The sequence below is a fragment of the Heterocephalus glaber genome, unplaced genomic scaffold (assembly GCF_053883595.1).
Source record: "Heterocephalus glaber isolate CG9 unplaced genomic scaffold, H.glaber_assembly_v1.0 deba00001600, whole genome shotgun sequence".
In the NCBI taxonomy this organism is placed as follows: Eukaryota; Metazoa; Chordata; class Mammalia; order Rodentia; family Bathyergidae; genus Heterocephalus; species Heterocephalus glaber.
Window position 1 is genome coordinate 17,074,558 of NW_028258372.1, and position 19,775 is coordinate 17,094,332.

Genomic DNA, 19,775 nt, shown 5'->3' on the forward strand with positions numbered 1-19,775 from the left:
CTGCCACCATCCTCCCCTCTGCACCTCCCCACCAGTCATCATAGCAAAAGGCAGCAAGCTTCCCAGGTGGAGCAGGAGGCTCAGTAGGAGCTGGCGGCTCCAGACGAGGCCAGGATTTCTTTGAAGCCTTACAGTCGTGGATTGTCTCTTGCAATCTAAGAACACTATTTTTTGCCAGATCTTCAGGAGTGGACTCCACAGAGGCTCAATCTTCAAAGCACTCAGATTATAGTCCATACGGAAAAGGTATAGATAGGGATTTTTTCTGGTCCCTCAGTTTTGGGATCCAGAAACCAAAGACACATCTCTTTTTTTTCCCCCAGAACCAGGGATTGAACTCAGGATCTTGTGCTTGCCAGGCAGGTGCAGCACCACTGAGCTACATCCCCAGCTGCAAGAACACATTTCTTGAAAGAAATTCAAAACCTTTGCTAATTGGGTTGTCTTTATATCAGACCCTTTACCTTTCAAATGTGCCATGAGCATTTCTGTATATAAATGTCACTCGCTCACGCGATCCTGATTGACCCATGTTTTACACCTGGTGAATTTCCAATCCGCCTTGTTCCTAACTTACGTGTGCACATCCAGAAGTGTCCCCTCACGTAAATATGCAACTTGTCTTGTATTCCAGTCCTGTACTCCAGTCACATCTCTTGTCTTATACACCAGTCTATTTGGGTGCCAACTGCTGTGGCCTGCACAGCTGAAGGGTCCACGGAGGGAGGATGAAGGGGGAGGGGGGATGAGGAAAAGACAAAGAGATAGAAAAAGCTGAGGCCAGGTGGCACTTTCCTCCTGATGAGAGAAAAGGTCTGCCTGAGAACTGTAATGCATTTATTTATAGTGATAGTGATAAGGGAAGTGCAGGGTAGTAAAGGGGCTGGAACTGGGAGAGTAGCTGAAATCTGCAGAACATCATGGTTTGATGGTTTTATGGGGAATGGATGGGAAGGAAGGCACATCTACAGAGTGGTGCTCCCAGCATATCTGAATTGTAAACACTTAGAGAAACCAACAATAAACATGTCATACTAGGTATCTTTGTGAAGTTCCCATTACTGTGGTTAAATATGAGATAGTTTACTTGTAAATATAAAAGGACATTTTTTGGCTCACAATTTTGAAGATTTCTATCCATGATTGATTGGCCTGGTGTTTTGGGGCCTATATGGTAAAGCAGCATATCATTGCAAATGTGTATGTACCAAAAAACAAATGAACAATCAAATGAATGGACAAAAAAGACTGTATGGTACAAGAAAACTACTCACTTGATGAGCCAGGAAGGAAAAGGGGAAGAGGAAGATATCGGAGACCCACATTCCACTTCCAAGGGCACATCACCAGTGACCTAAGGACTTTTCATCAGGTCTTACTTCCTGAAGGTTCCACCACCACCGAGTAGCACTCTCTTGGGAACCAAACGTTTAACACGTGGGCCTTGGGGGACACTCATCCAAACCACACCACTGAGTATGTGCTTTTTCCTTTTCTGTCTTCCTTTTTCCTTCCTTCCTTCTTCCCTTCTCCTTCTCCTCCTTCCTCTCCCCCTCCCCTTCTTTCTTTTATTGCAGTTGTTGCAAAGGGATGGTAACCGCAATAGCTCTGAATAAAGAAGCTTATTCAGAAAAAAATCCTGCTAAGGAACTTCACGAACTGGATAAGATGAAGGTAGTAACTTTTACTTTCCAGTAGTTTTGTTTTAGAATATTTTTTGAGATTTAATTGATTTAAAACAAACTGCAGATGAAATGTATAATCTTAGAAGCACTAAAATATGCATATGCTCATAAAAACAGTTACTGCATTAAAAGGGGGAACATATGTGTATATAACACACCTAAAGTTTGTAACTTTTTATTATCTCTCCTCTTAGCCTTATCTTGGTCCATTGTAATATCTGATCCAGTTTCTAAAAGCCAAGATTATTTTAATTTTCTAGAACTTATATAAATGAATTAATATATAGTGTATCTGTTTCAGTCTGACTGTTCTGACTAGGAATTATTTTGAGATTCATCCATATTGTTGCTTTTATCAAAAGTGTGTGCTTTTCAGTGCTGAGTAATATTTTATGGTATGGATATACACTATTCTCTATTAATGGTATTTAAACTGTTTTCAGTTTTTTATTATTATAAACAAGGCCTCACTGCATATTTATGTACAGATTTTAAATGGACATTTATTTTCATATTCCCTTAAGAGATGTGACTTTGAAACATAGAAAGTTCTTAATTTTGATGAAATTCAATTTTTAATGGATTAATTATTACTACATATTAATTATACAAAACACTGTAGTGGGTTTTGTTTCACTATATTTGTACATTCATACAATATGCTTGGACCATTTCAATGCTCCTGTTACCTTCTTGTCCTCCATTATTTCTTTCTTTTCTAACACTCTCCCTTTTACTTTCATGTTATCTGTCATCATTGATGTCCCCTTGTTCCTCCTCCTCCTCTTTTCTTACACATATGAGAGAAAACATGCCATATTTGCCTTTGCGAGTCTCACTTTTTTCTCTTAGCACTATGATCTCCACTTGCATCTACTTTCCTGCAAATCACATTATTTCATTCTTTTTATGGTTAAATAATACACCATTGTGTATTTTCCTTATCCATTCATCTGTTGCCAGGACCTTATGATGTTCTCATATTAGGTATTATGAATTGTGACACGAACCATAGATATGCAGGCACCTCTTTTGTATGCTGACTTCAATTCTGTTCAGGAATATACTTAGGAGTTGTATAGTTGAATTAAATAGTAGCTGTATTTATACTTTTTTGAGAAACCTTCATACTGATTTTCATAGTGCCTGTACTAATTTATATTCCCATTAATAGTATAAAAGTGTCCTTTTCCTGTGCATCTTTGTCAGCATTTATTATTTTTTGTGTTCTTAATAATAAACATTCTGACTGAGGAGAGAGATAAAATGTCAATGTAGGGGTTTTTTTGCTTAAATTCTTTTATTGGTAAATTTTAGTTATGCACTGTTTACATTTATCATTGGGTACTTGTACCTGTACATGATTTATCTTGGTTCTTATTTTTTCCCCATTCCCTGTCCTCCCTTCCCTATTTGCAAACACTTTATTTCCATTTTTTCATTTTCTCATAATTTTTCCTTTCCCTTCTTACCTTTTCCTTTCCCCTCCAAAATCCCCTACCCCTTTGGGCCTTTTCTACCTATTTGAAATTATCAATTATTCATTTTAATCATTTTAGTCCTTATTTATACTTTCAGTTTCTCACACCAGAGAAACTATTTGGTATTTACACATGTGTGTCCTATTTATTTCACTTAAGAGTATTGCCTCAGTGTGCATCCACTTAGCTATAAATGTCTCTACTTTCTCATTTTTTATGGCTGAGTAGTACTCCATTTTATTAAAAAACCCCACATTTTCTTTATCCAGTCTCCAGTTGATGGGCATTTGGGCTATTTCCAAGTTTTAGCTATCACAAACTGCGCTGCTATGAACATGGGCACACATATATCACTGATCACTGTGGCGTGATTGCACTTCAGTTTTCATTCCAGCATTCTTCTAGCACCAGCTGTCCCATGCAAGTCAATGGAAGGCAAGGATATAAAGTCCAGTTCCTACTCAGAGAAAGCAGCTGGAGCTCTGTCAGTTTCTCAGTGCACTCCACTCTTGGGCTTACATCCAGGACCAGTCACATCACAATCTGGCTCTCTGCATTGCTGATTTCTGCTGCACATCTCTATGAGGCCTGTACTGTGAATAGTGCTTTGGCCTAGAAAGTGCATTGAGGTTCTCATAAAAGACAAGTCCTGGAAAGTCCTTCACTTTGTCCTAAGAAGAACTTGATGTTAGAAGCCAAACACTCTTCAGAATGGCCTGGCAGTTTGCACTTCAGTTTTCATTCCAGCATTTTTCTAGCACCAGCTCTCCCATGCAAGTCAGTGGAAGGTAAGTCTACAAAGTGCAGTTCCTACTCAGAGAAAGCAGCTGGAGCTCTGTCAGTTTCTCATTGCACTCCACTCTTGGACTTATATCCAGTAACAGTCACATCACAATCTGGCTCTCTGTGTTGCTGATTTCTGCTGTACATCTCTGTGAGGCCTGTACCATGAATAGCACTTTGGCCTAGAAAGTGCAGTGAGGTTCTGCTGAAAGACAGGTCCTGGAAAGTCCTCAACTTGGTCCTAAGAAGAACTTGATGTTAGAAGCCAAACACACTCTTCAAAATGGCCTGGCAGTTTGCACTTCAGTTTTGATTCCAGCATTCTTCTAGCGCCAGCTCTCCCATGCAAGTCAATGGAAGGTAAGGATATAAAGTGCAGTTCCTAATTTTTTGTTACATTTTCAATTTCACTCATTGCAATTGAGGTGTTTAGAATTTCTGTATCTTCTTCATTTAACTTTGCCAATTCATATGTATCTAGGAATCTGTCCATTTCTTCTGTGTTTTCCACTGTATTAGAGTACAGGTTCTCGAAATAGGTATTGATGATCCTCTGAATTTCTGCTGGGTCTGTTGTGACTTCACCTTTTTCGTTCTTAATTGCATGGATTTGAGCCTTTTCTTTCCTTTTTTGATAAGGTTGGCTAAAGGTTTATTGATTTTATTTATTCTTTTGAAAAACTAATTCTTTGATTCATTATGTTTTGTATTGTTCTCTTAGTCTCCATTGGATTGATTTATGCTCTGATCTTTATAATTTCCTCTCTTGTACAAGCTTTGGATTTGTTATGCTCTTCTTTTTCTAGCAGCTTGAGGTTCTGCATTAGGTTATTTATCTGAGTTTTCTCTGTTTTCCTAATATGGGCATTCACTGCTATGAATTTCCCATGTAAAACTGATTTCATTGTGTCCCATAGATTCCTGTATGCTGTACTGGCATTATCATTTACTTGTAGAAACTGTTTAATTTCTTCTGTGAACCATTGGTTGTTCAGGAGGGTGTTATTCAGTTTCCATGTGTTTGTGGGGGTGTTGTGCTATCTTATGTTATTGATCTCCAATTTTATCGCACTACGGTCTGGTAATGTACAGAGCATAACTTCAGTTCTTTTACATTTGCTTCGACATTTTCTATGAGCTAGCATGTGGTCTCTTTTGGAGAATAACCCGTGTGCAGCTGAAAAGAATGTGTATTCCGATTTTGGGGGGTGGAATACTCTGTAAACATCTATTAAGTCCATTTGTTCAATAACTTGGTTCAGTTCTAGAATTTCCTTGTTAACTTTTTGTCTAGATGATCTATTTGTGATAGTGAGGTATTGAGGTCCCCCACTACAATTGTGTTAGTGTTTATTTGGTTTTTTATGCCCATTAATATCTGTTTTGTTTAGTTGGGGGCATTTGGTTTTGGTGCATATATATTTAGGACTGTCATCTCTTCCTCTTGGATTGTTCCCTTCGCAAGGATATAGTGACCATCTTTGTCTCTCTTGATTAGTTTTGGTTTGAAATCTACTTTATCTGCAAATAAGATTGCTACCCCTGCTTTCTTCTGGTTTCCTGTAGCATGGAGAACTGTTTTCTATCCTTTTACTTTCAGTCTATGAGTTTCTTTTTGAGTGAGGTGTTTCTTGAATACAGCATATTGTTGGATTTTGCTTCTTAATCCATTCTGCCAGTCTATTTCTTTTGATTGGTGAATTGAGGCCATTAACATTGATGGTTATAAGTGATAGATATTGATTAATCCTTATCATGCTTTACTTTTGTTGGCTCTTGTATTTCTTATTTTCCCCCCTTTCCCTTTAGTGTCCTCCCTTGCCTGGTGGCTTCCCTCTGTTGGGCCTCATGGAGTTGAGACTTTCATTGTTTTTTTCTAGGATATTATTTAGAATTGCTTGTAGTGCTGGTTTGGTGTTCATGAAATTTCTTGGGTGTTCTTTGTTGTGGAAGTATCTAATTACCCCCATCAATTTTGAAAGATAATTTTGCAGGATACAACAATCTAGGTTGGAAGTTATTTTCTTTTAGGGCTTGAAATACTTCACTCCAGGCTCTCCTTGACTTGAGGGTTTATGTTGAGAAGTCTGCTGTGATTCTGATGGGCTTTCCTTTGTAGGTGATTTGTTTCTTTTCTCTAACTGCCTGTAGGATTTTGTTCTTCTGTTGGCTTTCTGGGATCTTGACTATTATGTGTCTAGATTTAGATTTTTTTTGATCATGACTAGTTGGAGTACTATATGCCTCACTTATCTGTATATCCAATTCTCTACCTGTGTCTGGGAAGTTTTCCCCTATTACTTCTGTGAACAGTTTTTTATGTCAATTGTGCTTTCTCCTGTTTTTTCACGGACTCCTGTCAGTCTTATGTTATTCTTCTTTGCATCGTCTAGCAGCTACTGGATTGATTTCTCATTGTCCCTTACTATTTTTAAGAAATCTCTGTTTTCTAGGTCTTTAACTGTGATTCTGTCTTCTATATCTGATATTCTATCTTCAGATTCCCTTAATCTGCTGTGGATATTTTCAATGGAGTTTTTAATCTCCTGAATATCTGTTTGAAACTGTTTCATGGATTCCATTTCTTTCTTATGTTGGGCGATCATGGTTTACATTTCTTATGCTGCATATTCATGGTTTCCAGCATGTTTCTGATCTCATCTATTTTTTTATCTGTTTCTGTTCTAGAGCCTGTAATCATGTCTTTCACTCTGCTCACCATCTCTGTAGATATCTGGGAGATTATTTCTGCTTTGAATTTTTCTAGAGACTTATTCATCTGTTTTGTTACTTCCTGTGCTATCAGTTCAGAGTGTACAGGTGGTTGGTTATCGGACTTTTCCACCTCGTTTCCCCCAGGGTTTACCCTTGGTGGGGTGGAAGTCACTTAAATGTCTTCTCATTTTTGTTTTTGGTACTGTCCTTGTTTTAACTCCTGGGTTGATACTTCGAACTTGCTTATTGTAAATATCTTTGTTGCTTGTAATTAGAACCCTTATGGAATGATTGCTTCTCAGAGGTGCCTTCCAGATATAGCTGGTCTTTAGGTTTTGAGTCTCTAATGAATCTGAAGCTATCTCATTTTCATTATGCCAGGAAGGATCACTGACTAAATTAATAACAACACCTTAGCCCAAGTGATACAATCAGCAACACCATTGCATCAAGTACATCTTCGAAAATGACATTTTGTGGTAGTTATTAATCTATCACCTTTAACTGTGTGAATTAAATCAAGATTGAGGACCAACCCAACATATGGTTATAGTGAATAAACTCTTCAATATAACAGAAGGAGTTGGGGACGGAGGGATAAATAGGTGGAAGGATAGGGGAAGGTTAGCAGTGAGGCCAGAGGACACAGGCGAGGAGGAAAAAGAGTAATAGAAAAATAAAGAAGAACTCCAAATGAGGGCCAGAACAGGAACAAAAGGGAGATGAACAATGTGGGACAGCAAGAGAACAAGTGTAAGAGAGAGAGAAAGGAAAGAGAAAAGAAAGAAGAAAAAAAAGGAGAGAAAGACAAAAATTTCCAGAGTAGGAAAAAAATTAGGTAAGAGTAGAAAAAGGAAAAACCCCCAAAATACTAATTTTGGAAATAAAAAATAAAAATGCAAATGAAGAGCCTCCTTCAGGGTATGTCTCTGCTGTCACTATAGACAATGGGGGCAGCAGTGTGCAGATATAAGTCAATGACTCTCAGCAAGCCAGTGCCAGACCGGTGAGATTCAGGCAGATTTCTGGCTGCAAGTCCAAAGTTCAGCTCCCAGTTCTGTATGGTTGAATTCTGCAGGGTTGTACTGCAGGTTCCAGCTGTCCTTCCCCTGAAGATAGTCCCAGTTCTGATGGGAAGTGATGATCGTTCCAACTTACCCAGTACAGCAGTCTGATGGTTCAGTGTCCTCTGTGTCTTTGTAGTTTGGAACCAGGTGGCAGTAGAGTCAAGAGGCCAGAGGAGCGAGGGTGGGGCGGGGGGGCAGGGGATTGCTGCCAGGGTGCAGGCTGGATCAGCATGTTCCCCACAAGGAGGGACCCCGATATAGCATCCACAGGTGTGCCTGTCTGGAACAGACTGGATCGGCATGTTCCCCATGAGAAAGATCCCTGCGATAGTATCCACAGATGTTCCTGTCTTGGACGGGCTGAATCAGTGTGTTCCCCACGACAAGGGACACCACAATGGCATCAACAGTTGTGCCTGTCTGGAGTGGGCTGGATCGGCATGCTCCCCTTGACAAGGGACACCATGACAGCAACCACAGGTGTGCCTGTCTGGAACGGGCTGGATCGGCGTGTTCCCCATGACAAGCGACTCCGCGACAGCATCCACAAGTGTGCCTGTCTGAAGCGGGCTGGATCGGCATGTTCCCTGTGACAAGGAAACCTGCAACAGCGTCCACAAATGTACCTGTCTGGAGCGGGCTGGATTGGTGTGTTCCCCATGATGAGGGACCCCGCAATGGCATCCACAGGTGTGCTAGTCTGGAATGGGCTGGATCGGCTGGTTCCCTGTTATGAGGGACCCTGTGACAGCATCCACAGGTGTAACTGTCTGGAGAGGGCTGGATTGGCATGTTCTCCGCAACGAGGTAACCCATGACAGCATCCAAAGGTGTGCCTGTTTGAAATGGGCTGTATCAGCCTGTTCCCCATGAAGAGGGACCCTGCAGTGGCATCCACAGGGGTGCCTGTGTGGAGCAGACTGGATTGGCATGTTCCCTGTGACAGGGACCTCGTGATGGGGTCAACTGGTGTGCCTGTATGGAGTGGGCTGGATCGGCATGTTCCCCACGACGAGTGACCCCATGACAGCGTCCAAAGGTGTGCCTGTCTGGAGCGGGCTGGATTGGCTTGTTCCCAGTGACAAGGTACCCCATGATGGCGTCCACACATATGCCTGTCTGGAACAGGCTGGAGTGGTGTGTTCCCCGCTATGAGGGACCTTGGGTCAGCATGCACTGGTGTGCCTGTCTGGAGCAGGCTGGAGTGGCATGTTCCCTGTGAGGAGGGACCCCGCAACCGTGAGCACAGGTGTGTCTGTCTGGAACAGGCTGGAGGGCCATGTTCCCTACAATGAGGGATCCCAGGATGGTGTCCACAGGTATGAATCTCAGGAGCAGGCTGGATCGGTGTGTTCCCCGTGACGAGGGACCCTGTGATGACATCCACAGGTGGACCTGTCTGGATTGGGCTGGATCAGTGTGTTCCCCACAACGAGGGACCCCATGACGGCATCCACAGTTGTGCCTATCTGGAGCGGGCTGGATCGGAATGGTCCCCATGATGAGGACCCAGCAATGGTGTCCACCAGTGTGCTTGTCAGGAATGCACTGGATCGTAGTTTCCCCATGATGAGGGAACCCGGGACAGCATCCACAGCTGTGTCTGGAGTGGGCTGGATCACCATTTTCCCTGAGCCAAGGGACCCCGGGATGATGTTCACTGGTGTGCTTGTCTAGAGTAGGCTGGATCGGCTAGTTCCCTGCTACAAGGGACACCACTACAGTGTCCACTGGAATGGGCTGGATTGGCATTTTCCCCATGACGAAGGACCCCGTCACGGTGTCCACAAGTGTGCCTGTCTGGAGCGGGCTGGATCAGCATGTTCTCCGCAACAAAAGACCCTGCGACGGTGTCCACTGGTGTGCCTGTTTGGAGCATGCTGGTTCAGTTTTCCCAGCGACAAGGGACCCCACAATGGAGTTCACAGGTGTGCCTGTCTGGAACAAGCTGGATCAGCATGTTCCCATGCAATGATGGACCCCAGACTGGCATCCACAGGTGTGCCTGTCTGGAATGGGCTGGATCTGCATTTTCCCCGTGATGAGGGACCCTGCAATGGCATCCACAGGTGTGCTTCTCTGGAACAGGGTGGAACAGTGTTTTCACCATGAAGAGGGGCCCCTCGATGGTGTCCACAGGCGTGCCTTCTGGAGTGGGCTGGATCAGGGTGTTCCCCGTGACAAGGGACCCTGCGATGGCGTGCATAGGTGTACTTGTCTGGAATGAGCTGGACCGGCATGTTCCCCACATGGGACTCCATGATGTCATCTGCATATGTGCCTGTCTGAAGCGGGCTGCATTGGCGTGTTCCCATGATGAGGTACCCCACAACAGTGTCCACATGTGTGCCTGTCTGGAGTGGGCTGGATCAGTGTGTTCCCCCGCACCAAGGGACCCCGCGATGGTGTCCACTGGTGTGCTTGTCTGGAGCAGGCTGGATCGTCATGTTCCACTCAATGAGGGACCCCACAATGACATCCACTGGAGTGTCTGTCTGGACAGGGCTGGATTAGTGTGTTCCCCATGCCGAGGGACCTTGCAGTGGCGTCCACTGGTGTGCTTGTCTGGAAGGGGCTGGATCAGCTTGTTCCCCATGACGAGGGACACCGTGACGGTATCCATAGGTGTGCCTGTCTGAGAGGGTGGGAGTGGCATGTTCCATGCAGTGAGGGAACCCATGAGGGCATCTACATGTGTCCCTGTTGGGAATGAGCTGGATTGTGTGCTCCACATGACGGGGGACCTCACAAAGGTGTGCACTGGTGTGTCTGTCTGGAATGGGCTGGATTGGTGTGTTCCCCATGATTAGAGACCATGTGACGGCACCCACAGGTGTGCCTAGCTGGAGTGGGCTGGATCAGCATTCTCCCCGTGACAAGGGGCCCTGCGACAGCGTCCACTGGTGTGCTTGTCTGGAGTGGGCTGGATCAGCTAGTTCCCCACTACGAGGGACACCACGATGGCGTCCACAGGTGCCTGTCTGGAACGGGCTGGATTGGCATTTTTCCCATGATGAAGGTCCCCGCGATGGTGTCCACAGGTGTGCCTGTCTGGAGCAGGCTGTATTGGCTTGTTCCCCACAATGAAGGACCCCGTGACGGCATCCCTAGATGTGCCTGTCTGGAGCAGGCTAGTTTGTAGTTTTCCCAGTGATGAGAGACTCTGCAACAGAGTTCACAGGTGTGCCTGTCTGGAACAGGATGGATTGGTGTGTTCCCCACAATGATGCACCCTGGGAGAGGCGTCCACATGTGCCCCTGTCTGGAATGGGCTGTATTGACATTTTCCCCATGATGAGGGACCCCACGATGGCGTCCACAGGTGTGCCTGTCTGGAACGGACTGGATCGGTGTTTTCACTATGATGAGGGACCCTGTGATGGCATCCACAGGTGTGCCTATCTGGAGCAGGCTGGATCGGGGTGTCCTCCATGATAAGGGATCCACGACAGTGTCTACAGATGTGCCTGTCTGGAACAGGCTGGATTGGCATGTTCCCCATGATGAGGGACCCTGTGATGGCGTCTGCAGGTGTGCCTGTCTGGAGCAGGTTGGATTGGCGTGTTCCCCATGATGAGGGACCCCGCAACAGCATCCACTGGTGTGCTTGTCTGGTGAGGGCTGGATCGGCGCGTTCCCCATGCCAAGGGACACCATGACAGCATCCACTGGTGTGCTTCTCTGGAGTCCACTGGACCAACTTGGTCCCCATGACAAGGGACACCTAGATGGCAACCACAAGTGTGCCTGTCTGGAAAGGGCTGGTTGAGCGTGTTCCCCATGATGAGGGACCCCGCAAAGGCATCCACAGGTGTTCCTACCTGGAGCGTCCTGTATTGGTGTATTCCCCATCATGAGGGACCCCGCGGCGGCACCCAGAGGTGTGCCTGTGTGGATCGGGATGCATCAACTTATTCCCCAAGACGAGAGATGCCGCAATGGTGTCCACAAGTGTGCCTGTCTGGAGAGGGCTGCGATGCTTTGTTCCCCGTCGAGGGAACCTGCAATGGCTTCCACAATTGTGCCTGTGTGGAATGAGCGGCATCATCACGTTCCATGCAATGAGGGACCCTGCAATGGTGTCCACAGGTGTGGCAGTATGGAATGCACTGGATTGGTGTGTTCCCTGCAAGAAGGGACCCCGCGATGGCATCCACAGGTGTGCCTGTCTGGACCAGGCTGTATCGGCTTGTTCCACGTGACGAGGGACCCCGTGATGGTGTTCAAAGCTGTGCCTGTCTGGAGTGAGCTGGATCAGTATGTTCCCCACAATGAAGGACCCTGTTATGGTGTCCACACATGTGCCTGTCTGGGGCAGGCTGGTTCGGAGTTTTCCCAGCAACAAGGGACCCCGCAACAGAGTTCACATGTGTGCCTGTCTGGAATGGGCTGGATCAGCATGTTCACCACCATGATGGACCCTGCGACAGGCATCCACATGTGTGCCTGTCTGGAACGGGCTGGATCGGCATGTTCCCTGCAACGAAGGACCCCATGATGGTATCCACAGGTGTGCCTGTCTGGAGCAGGCTGGTTCGGAGTTTTCCCAGCAACAAGGGACCCCGCAATGGAGTTCACAGTTGTGCTTGTCTGAAGTGGGATGGATCAGCGTGTTCCCAGCAATGAGGAACACTGTGATGGCATACACAGGTGTGCCTGTATGGAGTGGGTTGGACTGGCATGTTCTGTGTGATGAGGGACCCAGAGACAGCTTTCCCTGTTGTGTCTGTAAGGAGCAGGCTGGATCAGCGTGTTTCCCACAGTGAGGGACCCCATGATGGCGTCCACGTGTGGCTCTCTGGAGCAGGCTGGATCTGCATGTTCCCTGAGACAGTGGACCCCATGATGGCATCCACAGGTGTGCCTGTCTTGGGCCGGCTGGATTGGCATGCACCCCATGATGTTGTACACCACGACAGCGTCCACATGTGTGCCTGTCTGGAACGGGCTGGAGTGGCATGTTCCCCACAACAAAGGACCCCATGATGGCATGCACAGGTCTGCTGTCTGGAATGGGCTGGAGTGGTGTGTTCCCACAATGAGGGACCCTGCAATGGCTTCCACAGATGTGCCTGTTGAGCAGGCTGGATCAGAGTATTCCCAGCAACAAGGACCCTGCGACAGAGTTCAGAGGTGTATCTGGAGCAGGCTGGATCAGCGTTTTCCCCATGACAAGGGACCCCACAATGGATTTCACAGGTGTGCCTGTCTGTATCAGGCTAGATCGATGTGTTCCCCATGACAAGGGACCACAGGACAGCGTCCACAGGTGTGCCTGTCTGGAGCGGGCAGGATCAGCATGTTTTCTGCAACGATGGACCACTTGGTGGTGTCCACAGGTGAGCCTGTCTGGAACGGGCTGGATTGGCATTTTCCCCATGATGAAGGACCCCATGATGGCGTCCACAGGTGTGCCTGTCTGGATTGGGCTGGATCAGAATGTTCCCCACGATGAGGGACCCCACGACGGTGTCCACAGCTGTGCCTGTCTGGAATGGGCTGGACTGACATGGTCCCCATGATGAGGACCCAGCAACAGCATCCACCAGTGTGCCTGTCAGGAGCGTGCTGGATAGTAGTGTTCTCCACAGTGAGGGAACCCGGTATGGCGTCCACAGCTGTGTCTGTCTGGATTGGGTTGGATCAGCATTTTCCCTGAGCCAAGGGACACCACAATGGCATCCACTGGTGTGCTTGTCTAGAGTGGACTGGATTGGCTAGTTCCCTGCTATGAGGGACCCTGTGACAACTTCCACAGATGTGCCTGTCGAGGATTCTGGATTGGCGTTTTCCTGGCAACAAGGGTCCCTGTGACAGAGTTCAGAGGTGTGTCTGTCTGGAACAGGCTGGGTCGGTATTTTCCCCACTTAAATGTACCCTGTGTGGAATTCACAGGTGTGCCTGACTGTAACAGGCTGGATTGGTGTGTTCCCCGCAATGACGGACCCCTTGACAGCATCCACAGGTGTGCCTGTCTGGAGCAGGGTGGTTCAGAGTTTTCCCAGCAACAAGGGACCACACAACGGAGTTCACATGTGTGCCTGTCTGGAACGGGCTGGAGCAGCATGTTCCCCATGACAAGGAACCCCACGATGGCATGCACAGGTCTGCTATCTGGAATGGGCTGGAGTGGCGTGTTCCCCGTGATGAGGGACCCCACAACAGCTTCCAGAGGTGTGCTTGTCTGGAGTGGGCTGGATCAGCTGGTTCCCTGTAATGAGGGACCCTGCAACAGCATTCACATGTGTGCCTGTCTGGAACAGGCTGTATCGGCATGTTGCCCACAACGAGGGATCCCGTGACAGCTTCCACAGTTGTGGCTGTGTGGAACGGGCTACATCGTTGTGTTTCATGTGACAAGGGACCCCGCGATGGTGTCCACAGGTGTGCCAGTATGGAATGAACTGGATTGGTCTGTTCCCTGCAACAAGGGACCCCGTGATGGCATCCACAGGTATGCCTGTCTGGAACAGGCTGTATCAGCATGTTCCTAGTAATGAGGTACCCCATGATGGCATCCACACGTGTGCCTGTCTTGAATGGGCTGGAGTGGTGTGTTCCCCATGATGAAGGACCTTGCATCGGCATCCACTGGTGTGTCTGTCTGGAGTGGGCTGGAGCAGCACGTTCCCTATGAGGAGGGACCCCACCACAGCCAGCACAGGTGTGCCTGTCTGGAATGGGCTGGAGCACCGTGTTCCCCACAATGAGGGATCCCATGATGGTGTCCACAGATGTTCCTGTCTGGAATGGGCTGGAGCACCGTGTTCCCCACAATGAGGGATCCCATGATGGTGTCCACAGATGTTCCTGTCTGGAATGGGCTGGATCAGCCTGTTCCTCATGATGGGGTACCTCGTGACAGCATCCCCTCGTGTGCCTGTCTGAAGTGGCTTGGATCAGCATGTTCCCCATGATGAGGTACCCTGCAATGGCATCCACATGTGTGCCTGTCTGGAGCAGGCTGGAGCAGCATGTTCCCCATGAGGAGGGACCCCATGAGGGTGTTCCCATGTGTGCCTGTCTGGAGTGGGCTAGATCGGTGTATTCCCCCTGCCGAGGGACCCCATGATGGCATCGACTGGTGTACTTGTCTGGAGTGGGCTGGATCTTCATGCTCCGCATGCTGAGGGGCCCTGCTATGGCGTCCCCTGGTGTGCCTGTCTGGAGAGGGCAGATTGGCGTGTTCCCCATGCCAAGGGACCCTGCAAAGTCGTCCACTGTTGTGCTTGTCTGGAGTGGGCTGGGTCAGCTTGTTCCCCGTGATAAGGCACACCACAATGGCATCCACAGGTGTGCCTGTCTGGAGACGGCTGGATCGGCATGTTCCCCATGACGAGGGACCCCGCAATGGCATCCACAGGTGTTCCTATCTGGAGCGGGCTGTATTGGTGTATTCCCCATGATGAAGGACCTCATGACAGCATCCACAGGTGTTTCTGTATGGATCAGGATGCATCGCAGTGTTTCCCGAGATGAAAGATGCAATGACAGCATCCACAGGTGTGCCTGTCTGAAGAGGGCTGCATTGGTTTGTTCCCCATGATAAGGGACCCCGTGACACCTTCCAGAGGTGTACTTGTCTGGAGTGGGCTGGATCAGCTGGCTCCCTGTAGCGAGGGACCCCACAATGGCATCCACATGTGTGCCTGTCTGGAACAGGCTGGATCGGGGAGTTCCCCGTGACAGGGTACCTCGTGGTGGTATCCACTGGTGTGTCTGTCTGGAGTGGGCTCGATCGGCATGTTCCCCATGACAAGGAACACCAGGACGGCGTCCAAACTATGCCTGTCTGGAGCAGGCTGGATCAGCATGTTCCCCACAATGAAGAACCCCATAATGGCATCCACAGATATGCCTGTCTGGACAAGGCTGGTTCGGAGTTTTCCCAGCGACGAGTTACCCTGCAATGGAGTTCACAGGTGTGCTTGTCTGGAACAGGGTGTATCGGCTTGTTCCCCACAATGATGGACCCCACAACAGGCGTCCACATGTATGCCTGTCTGGAATGTGCTGGATCAGCATTTTCTCCATGATTAGGGACTCCATGATGGCGTCCACAGGTGTGCCTGCTGGAACGGCCTGGAGCGGCATGTTCCCTGTGATGAGGGACCCTGTGGTGGCATGCACAGGTCTGCTGTCTGGAATGGGCCGGAGTTGCGTGTTCCCTGCAATGAAGGACCCAGCGATGGCGTCCACATGTGTGCCTGTCTGGAGTGGGCTGGATCGGCATGTTCCCCACACTGAGGGACCCCATGATGGCATCAACTGGTGTGTTTGTCTGGAGTGGGCTGGATCAGTGTGTTCCCCATGCTGAGGGACCCCGCGATGGCATCCACACATGTGCTTGTCTGGAGCAGGCTGGATCATCATGTTCCATGCGACGAGGGACCCCGTGACAGCATCCACTGCTATGCCTGTCTGGAGAGGGCTGGATTGGTGTGTTCCCCACACCGAGGGACCCTGCAACTGCATCCACTGGTGTGCTTGTCTGGAGTGAGCTGAATTGGCTGGTTCCCCACGATGAGGGACACTGCTGCGGCATCCACATGTGTGTCTGTCTGGAGAGGGCTGGATCAGTGTGTTCCCTGCGACGAGGGACCCCGTGATGGCATCCACATGTGTTCCTATCTGTAGCGGGCTGTATTGGTGTATTCCCCATGATGAAGGACCCCATGACAGCTTCCACAGGTGTTCCTCTCTGGATCAGGATGCATTGACGTGTTCCGAGGTGAGAGATGCCACGATGGCGTCCACAGGTGTGCCTGTCTGGAATGGCCTGGAGCAGCGTGTTCCCCATGATGAAGGACCCTGTGACAGCGTGCATATGTCTACTGTCTGGAATGGGCTGGAGTGGCATGTTCCCGGCAACGAGGGACCCTGCAATGGCTTCCACAGATGTGCCTGTCGAGTGGGCTGGATTGGCATTTTCCCAGTGACAAGGGACCCTGTGACAGAGTTCAGAGGTGTGCCTGTCTGGAGCAGACTGGATTGGTGTTTCCCCATGACAGGGGACCCCATGATGGATTTCACATGTGTCCCTGTCTGTAAAGGGCTGGATTGGCATATTCCCCATGATGTGGGACCACGGGACAGCATCCACAGGTGTGCCTGTCTGGAGTGGGCTGGATCAACATGTTCCCCATGATGAGGAACCCCACAACAGCTTTCACAGCTGTGCTTGTCTGGAACGGGCTGGATCTGTGTGTTCAATGCGATGGGGGACCCTACGATGGCGTCTACCATTGTGCCTTTGTGGAGCGGACTGGATCATAGTGTTCCCCATGATGAGGGAACCTGCGATGGCATCTACAGGTGTGCCTGTCTGAAGTGGGCTGGATCAGCTAGTTCCCCGCTATGAGGGACACCACAACAGTGTCCACTGGTGTGCTTGTCTAGAGTGGGCTGGATTGGCTAGTTCCCTGCTACAAGGGACACTGCAACAGTGTCCACAGGTGTACCTCTCTGGAATGGGCTGGTTCGGCTTGTTCCCCACAATGATGGACCCCTTGACACCATCCACAGGTGGGCCTTTCTGAAATGGGCTGGATCAGCATTTTCCCTATGATGAAAGACCCCATGACGGCATCCACAAGTGTCCCTGTCTGGAGCGGGCTGGATTGGGGTGTTCCCTGTGACAAGGGACCCCGCGACAGCATCCACAGGTGTGCTTGTCTGGAAAGGGCTGGATCGGCATGGTCCCCATGACAAGGACCCAGCGATTGTGTCCACACGTGTCCCTGTCTGGAATGGGCTGGAGTGGCATGTTCCCCATGATGAGGGACCCCACGATGGCATCTACACATGTGCCTGAATTGAATGGGCTGCAGCAGTGTTTTCCCTGAGATGAGTGATCCCACGACGGAATCCACATGTGTGCCTCTCTAGAATGGGCTGGATCAGCATGTTCCCCATAATGAGTGACCCCGCAACAGCATCCAAAGGGTGCCTGTCTGTAACAGGCTGGATGGGCATGTTCCCCACAATGAGAGACCCGTGACAGCAGCCACAAGTGTGCCTGTCTTGAACAGGCTGGATTGACATGTTCCACGTGATGTGGTACACAGTAACGGTGTCCACAGGTTTGCCTATCTGGATCGGGCTGGATCAGCATGTTCCTCATGAAGAGGGACATCGTGATGGCGTCTGCAGGTGTGCCTGTTGAGCAGGCTGGCTCAGCGTTTTCCTGGTGACAAGGGGCCCCATGACGGCGTCCACTGGTGTGCTTGCCTAGAGTAGGCTGTATTGTCGTGTTCCACATGATGAGGGACCTGGTGATGGCATCCACAGGTGTGCCTATCTGGAGTGGGCTAAATTGTCATGTTCCCTGTGACAAGAGACCCCGTGAAGGCATCCACATATTTCCCTGTCAGAAACAGGCTGGATCGTGTGTTCCCCATGACAGGGGACCTCATGATGGTGTGCACTTATGTTCCTGTCTGGAGCGGGCTGGAGCGGCATTTTCCTCATGATAGGGCTGCCATGAAAGCATCCACAGGTGTGCCTGTCTGGAGCTGCCTGGATCTGTGTGTTCCTCACAATGGCATCCACATGTGTACCTGTCTGGAGTGGGCTGGAGCGGCATGTTCCCTGGGCCAAGGGACCCCATGATGGCATTGACTGGTGTGCTTGTCTGGAGTGGGCTGGATCAGCGTGTTCCCTGTGCTGAGGAATCCCGCGACAGCATCCACTGGTGTGCTTGTCTGTAGTGGGCTGGATCATCATGTTCCATGTGACAAGGGACTCCGCGATGGCATCCACTGGTGTTTCTGTCTGGAGAGGGCTGGACTGGCATGTTCCCCCTCCCAAGGAACCCTGCAATGGCATCCACTGGTGTGCTTGTCTAGAGTGAGCTGAATTGGCTTGTTCCCCATGATGAGGGACACCGCTATGGTGTCCATATGTGTGCCTGTCTGGAGAGGGCTGGATCAGCATGTTCCCTGTGACAAGGGACCCCATGATGGTGTCCACAGGTGTTCCTATCTAGCGGGCTGTATTGGTGTATTCCCCATGACAAAGGACCCCGCAACGGCGTCCACAGGTGTTCTTCTATGGATCAGGATGCATTGATGTGTTCCCTGAGGCAAGAGATGCCGTGATGGTGTCCACAGGTGTGCCTGTCTAGAACGGCCTGGAGCGGTGTGTTCCCCATGATGAGGGACCCCGCGATGGCATGCATACTTCTACTGTCTGGAATGGGCTGGAGTGGTGTGTTCCTGGCAATGAGGGACCCTGCAATGGCTTCCACAGATGTGCCTGTCGAATGGGTTAGATTGGCATTTTCCTGGTGACAAAGGATTCTGTGACAGAGTTCAGAGATATGCCTGTCTGGAGCAGACTGGATCGGCATTTTCTCCTTCACAAGGGACCCCGTGATGGATTTCACATATGTGCCTGTCTGTAATGGGCTGGATCGGCGTGTTCCCCATGATAGACCAACCACAGGATAGCGTCCACAGGTGTGCCTGTCTGGAGTGGTCTGGATCAGCATGTTCCCCACAATGAGGGACCGCCTGATGGCGTCCACAGGTGTGCTTGTCTTGAACAGGCTGGATCATTGTGTTCAATGCGATGGGGGACCCCACAATGGCATCCACCATTGTGCCTGTGTGGAGCATGCTGGATCATAGTGTTCCCCATGATGAGGGAACCTGCAACATCATCCACAGGTGTGCCTGTCTGGAGCAGGCTGGATCATCGTGTTCCACTTGACGAGGGACCCCAAGATGGCGTCCACTGGAGTGCCTGTCTGGACAGGGCTGGAATATTGTGTTCCCCGCACTGAGGGACCCCACAGTGGCATCCACTGGTGTGCTTTTCTGGAGTGGATTGGGTTGGCTTGTTCCTTGTGATGAGGGACACCGTGACAGCATCCACAGGTGTGGTTGTTTGAAGAGGGCAGGATCAGCATGTTCCCCGCAGTGAGGGACCCCACAAGGGCATCCACATGTGTCCCTGTTGGGAATGAGCTGGATCGCATGTTCCACATGATGGGGTCCTTGTGAAGGTGTGCACTGGTGTGCCTGTCTGGAGCAGGCTGGATC

General features: G+C 49.3%; 1 protein-coding gene across 1 annotated transcript in view; it reads left to right on the forward strand.

Moving 5' to 3' along the window:
- Axdnd1 (axonemal dynein light chain domain containing 1) overlaps nucleotides 1-19,775 on the forward strand; it is a 136,457-nt gene that overhangs the window by 62,820 nt on the left and 53,862 nt on the right. Inside the window, exon 8 of the mRNA XM_087194232.1 lies at nucleotides 1,578-1,674. Within this exon, the coding sequence (XP_087050358.1) occupies nucleotides 1,578-1,674 (97 nt within the window). The remainder of the gene's footprint in view (nucleotides 1-1,577; nucleotides 1,675-19,775) is intronic.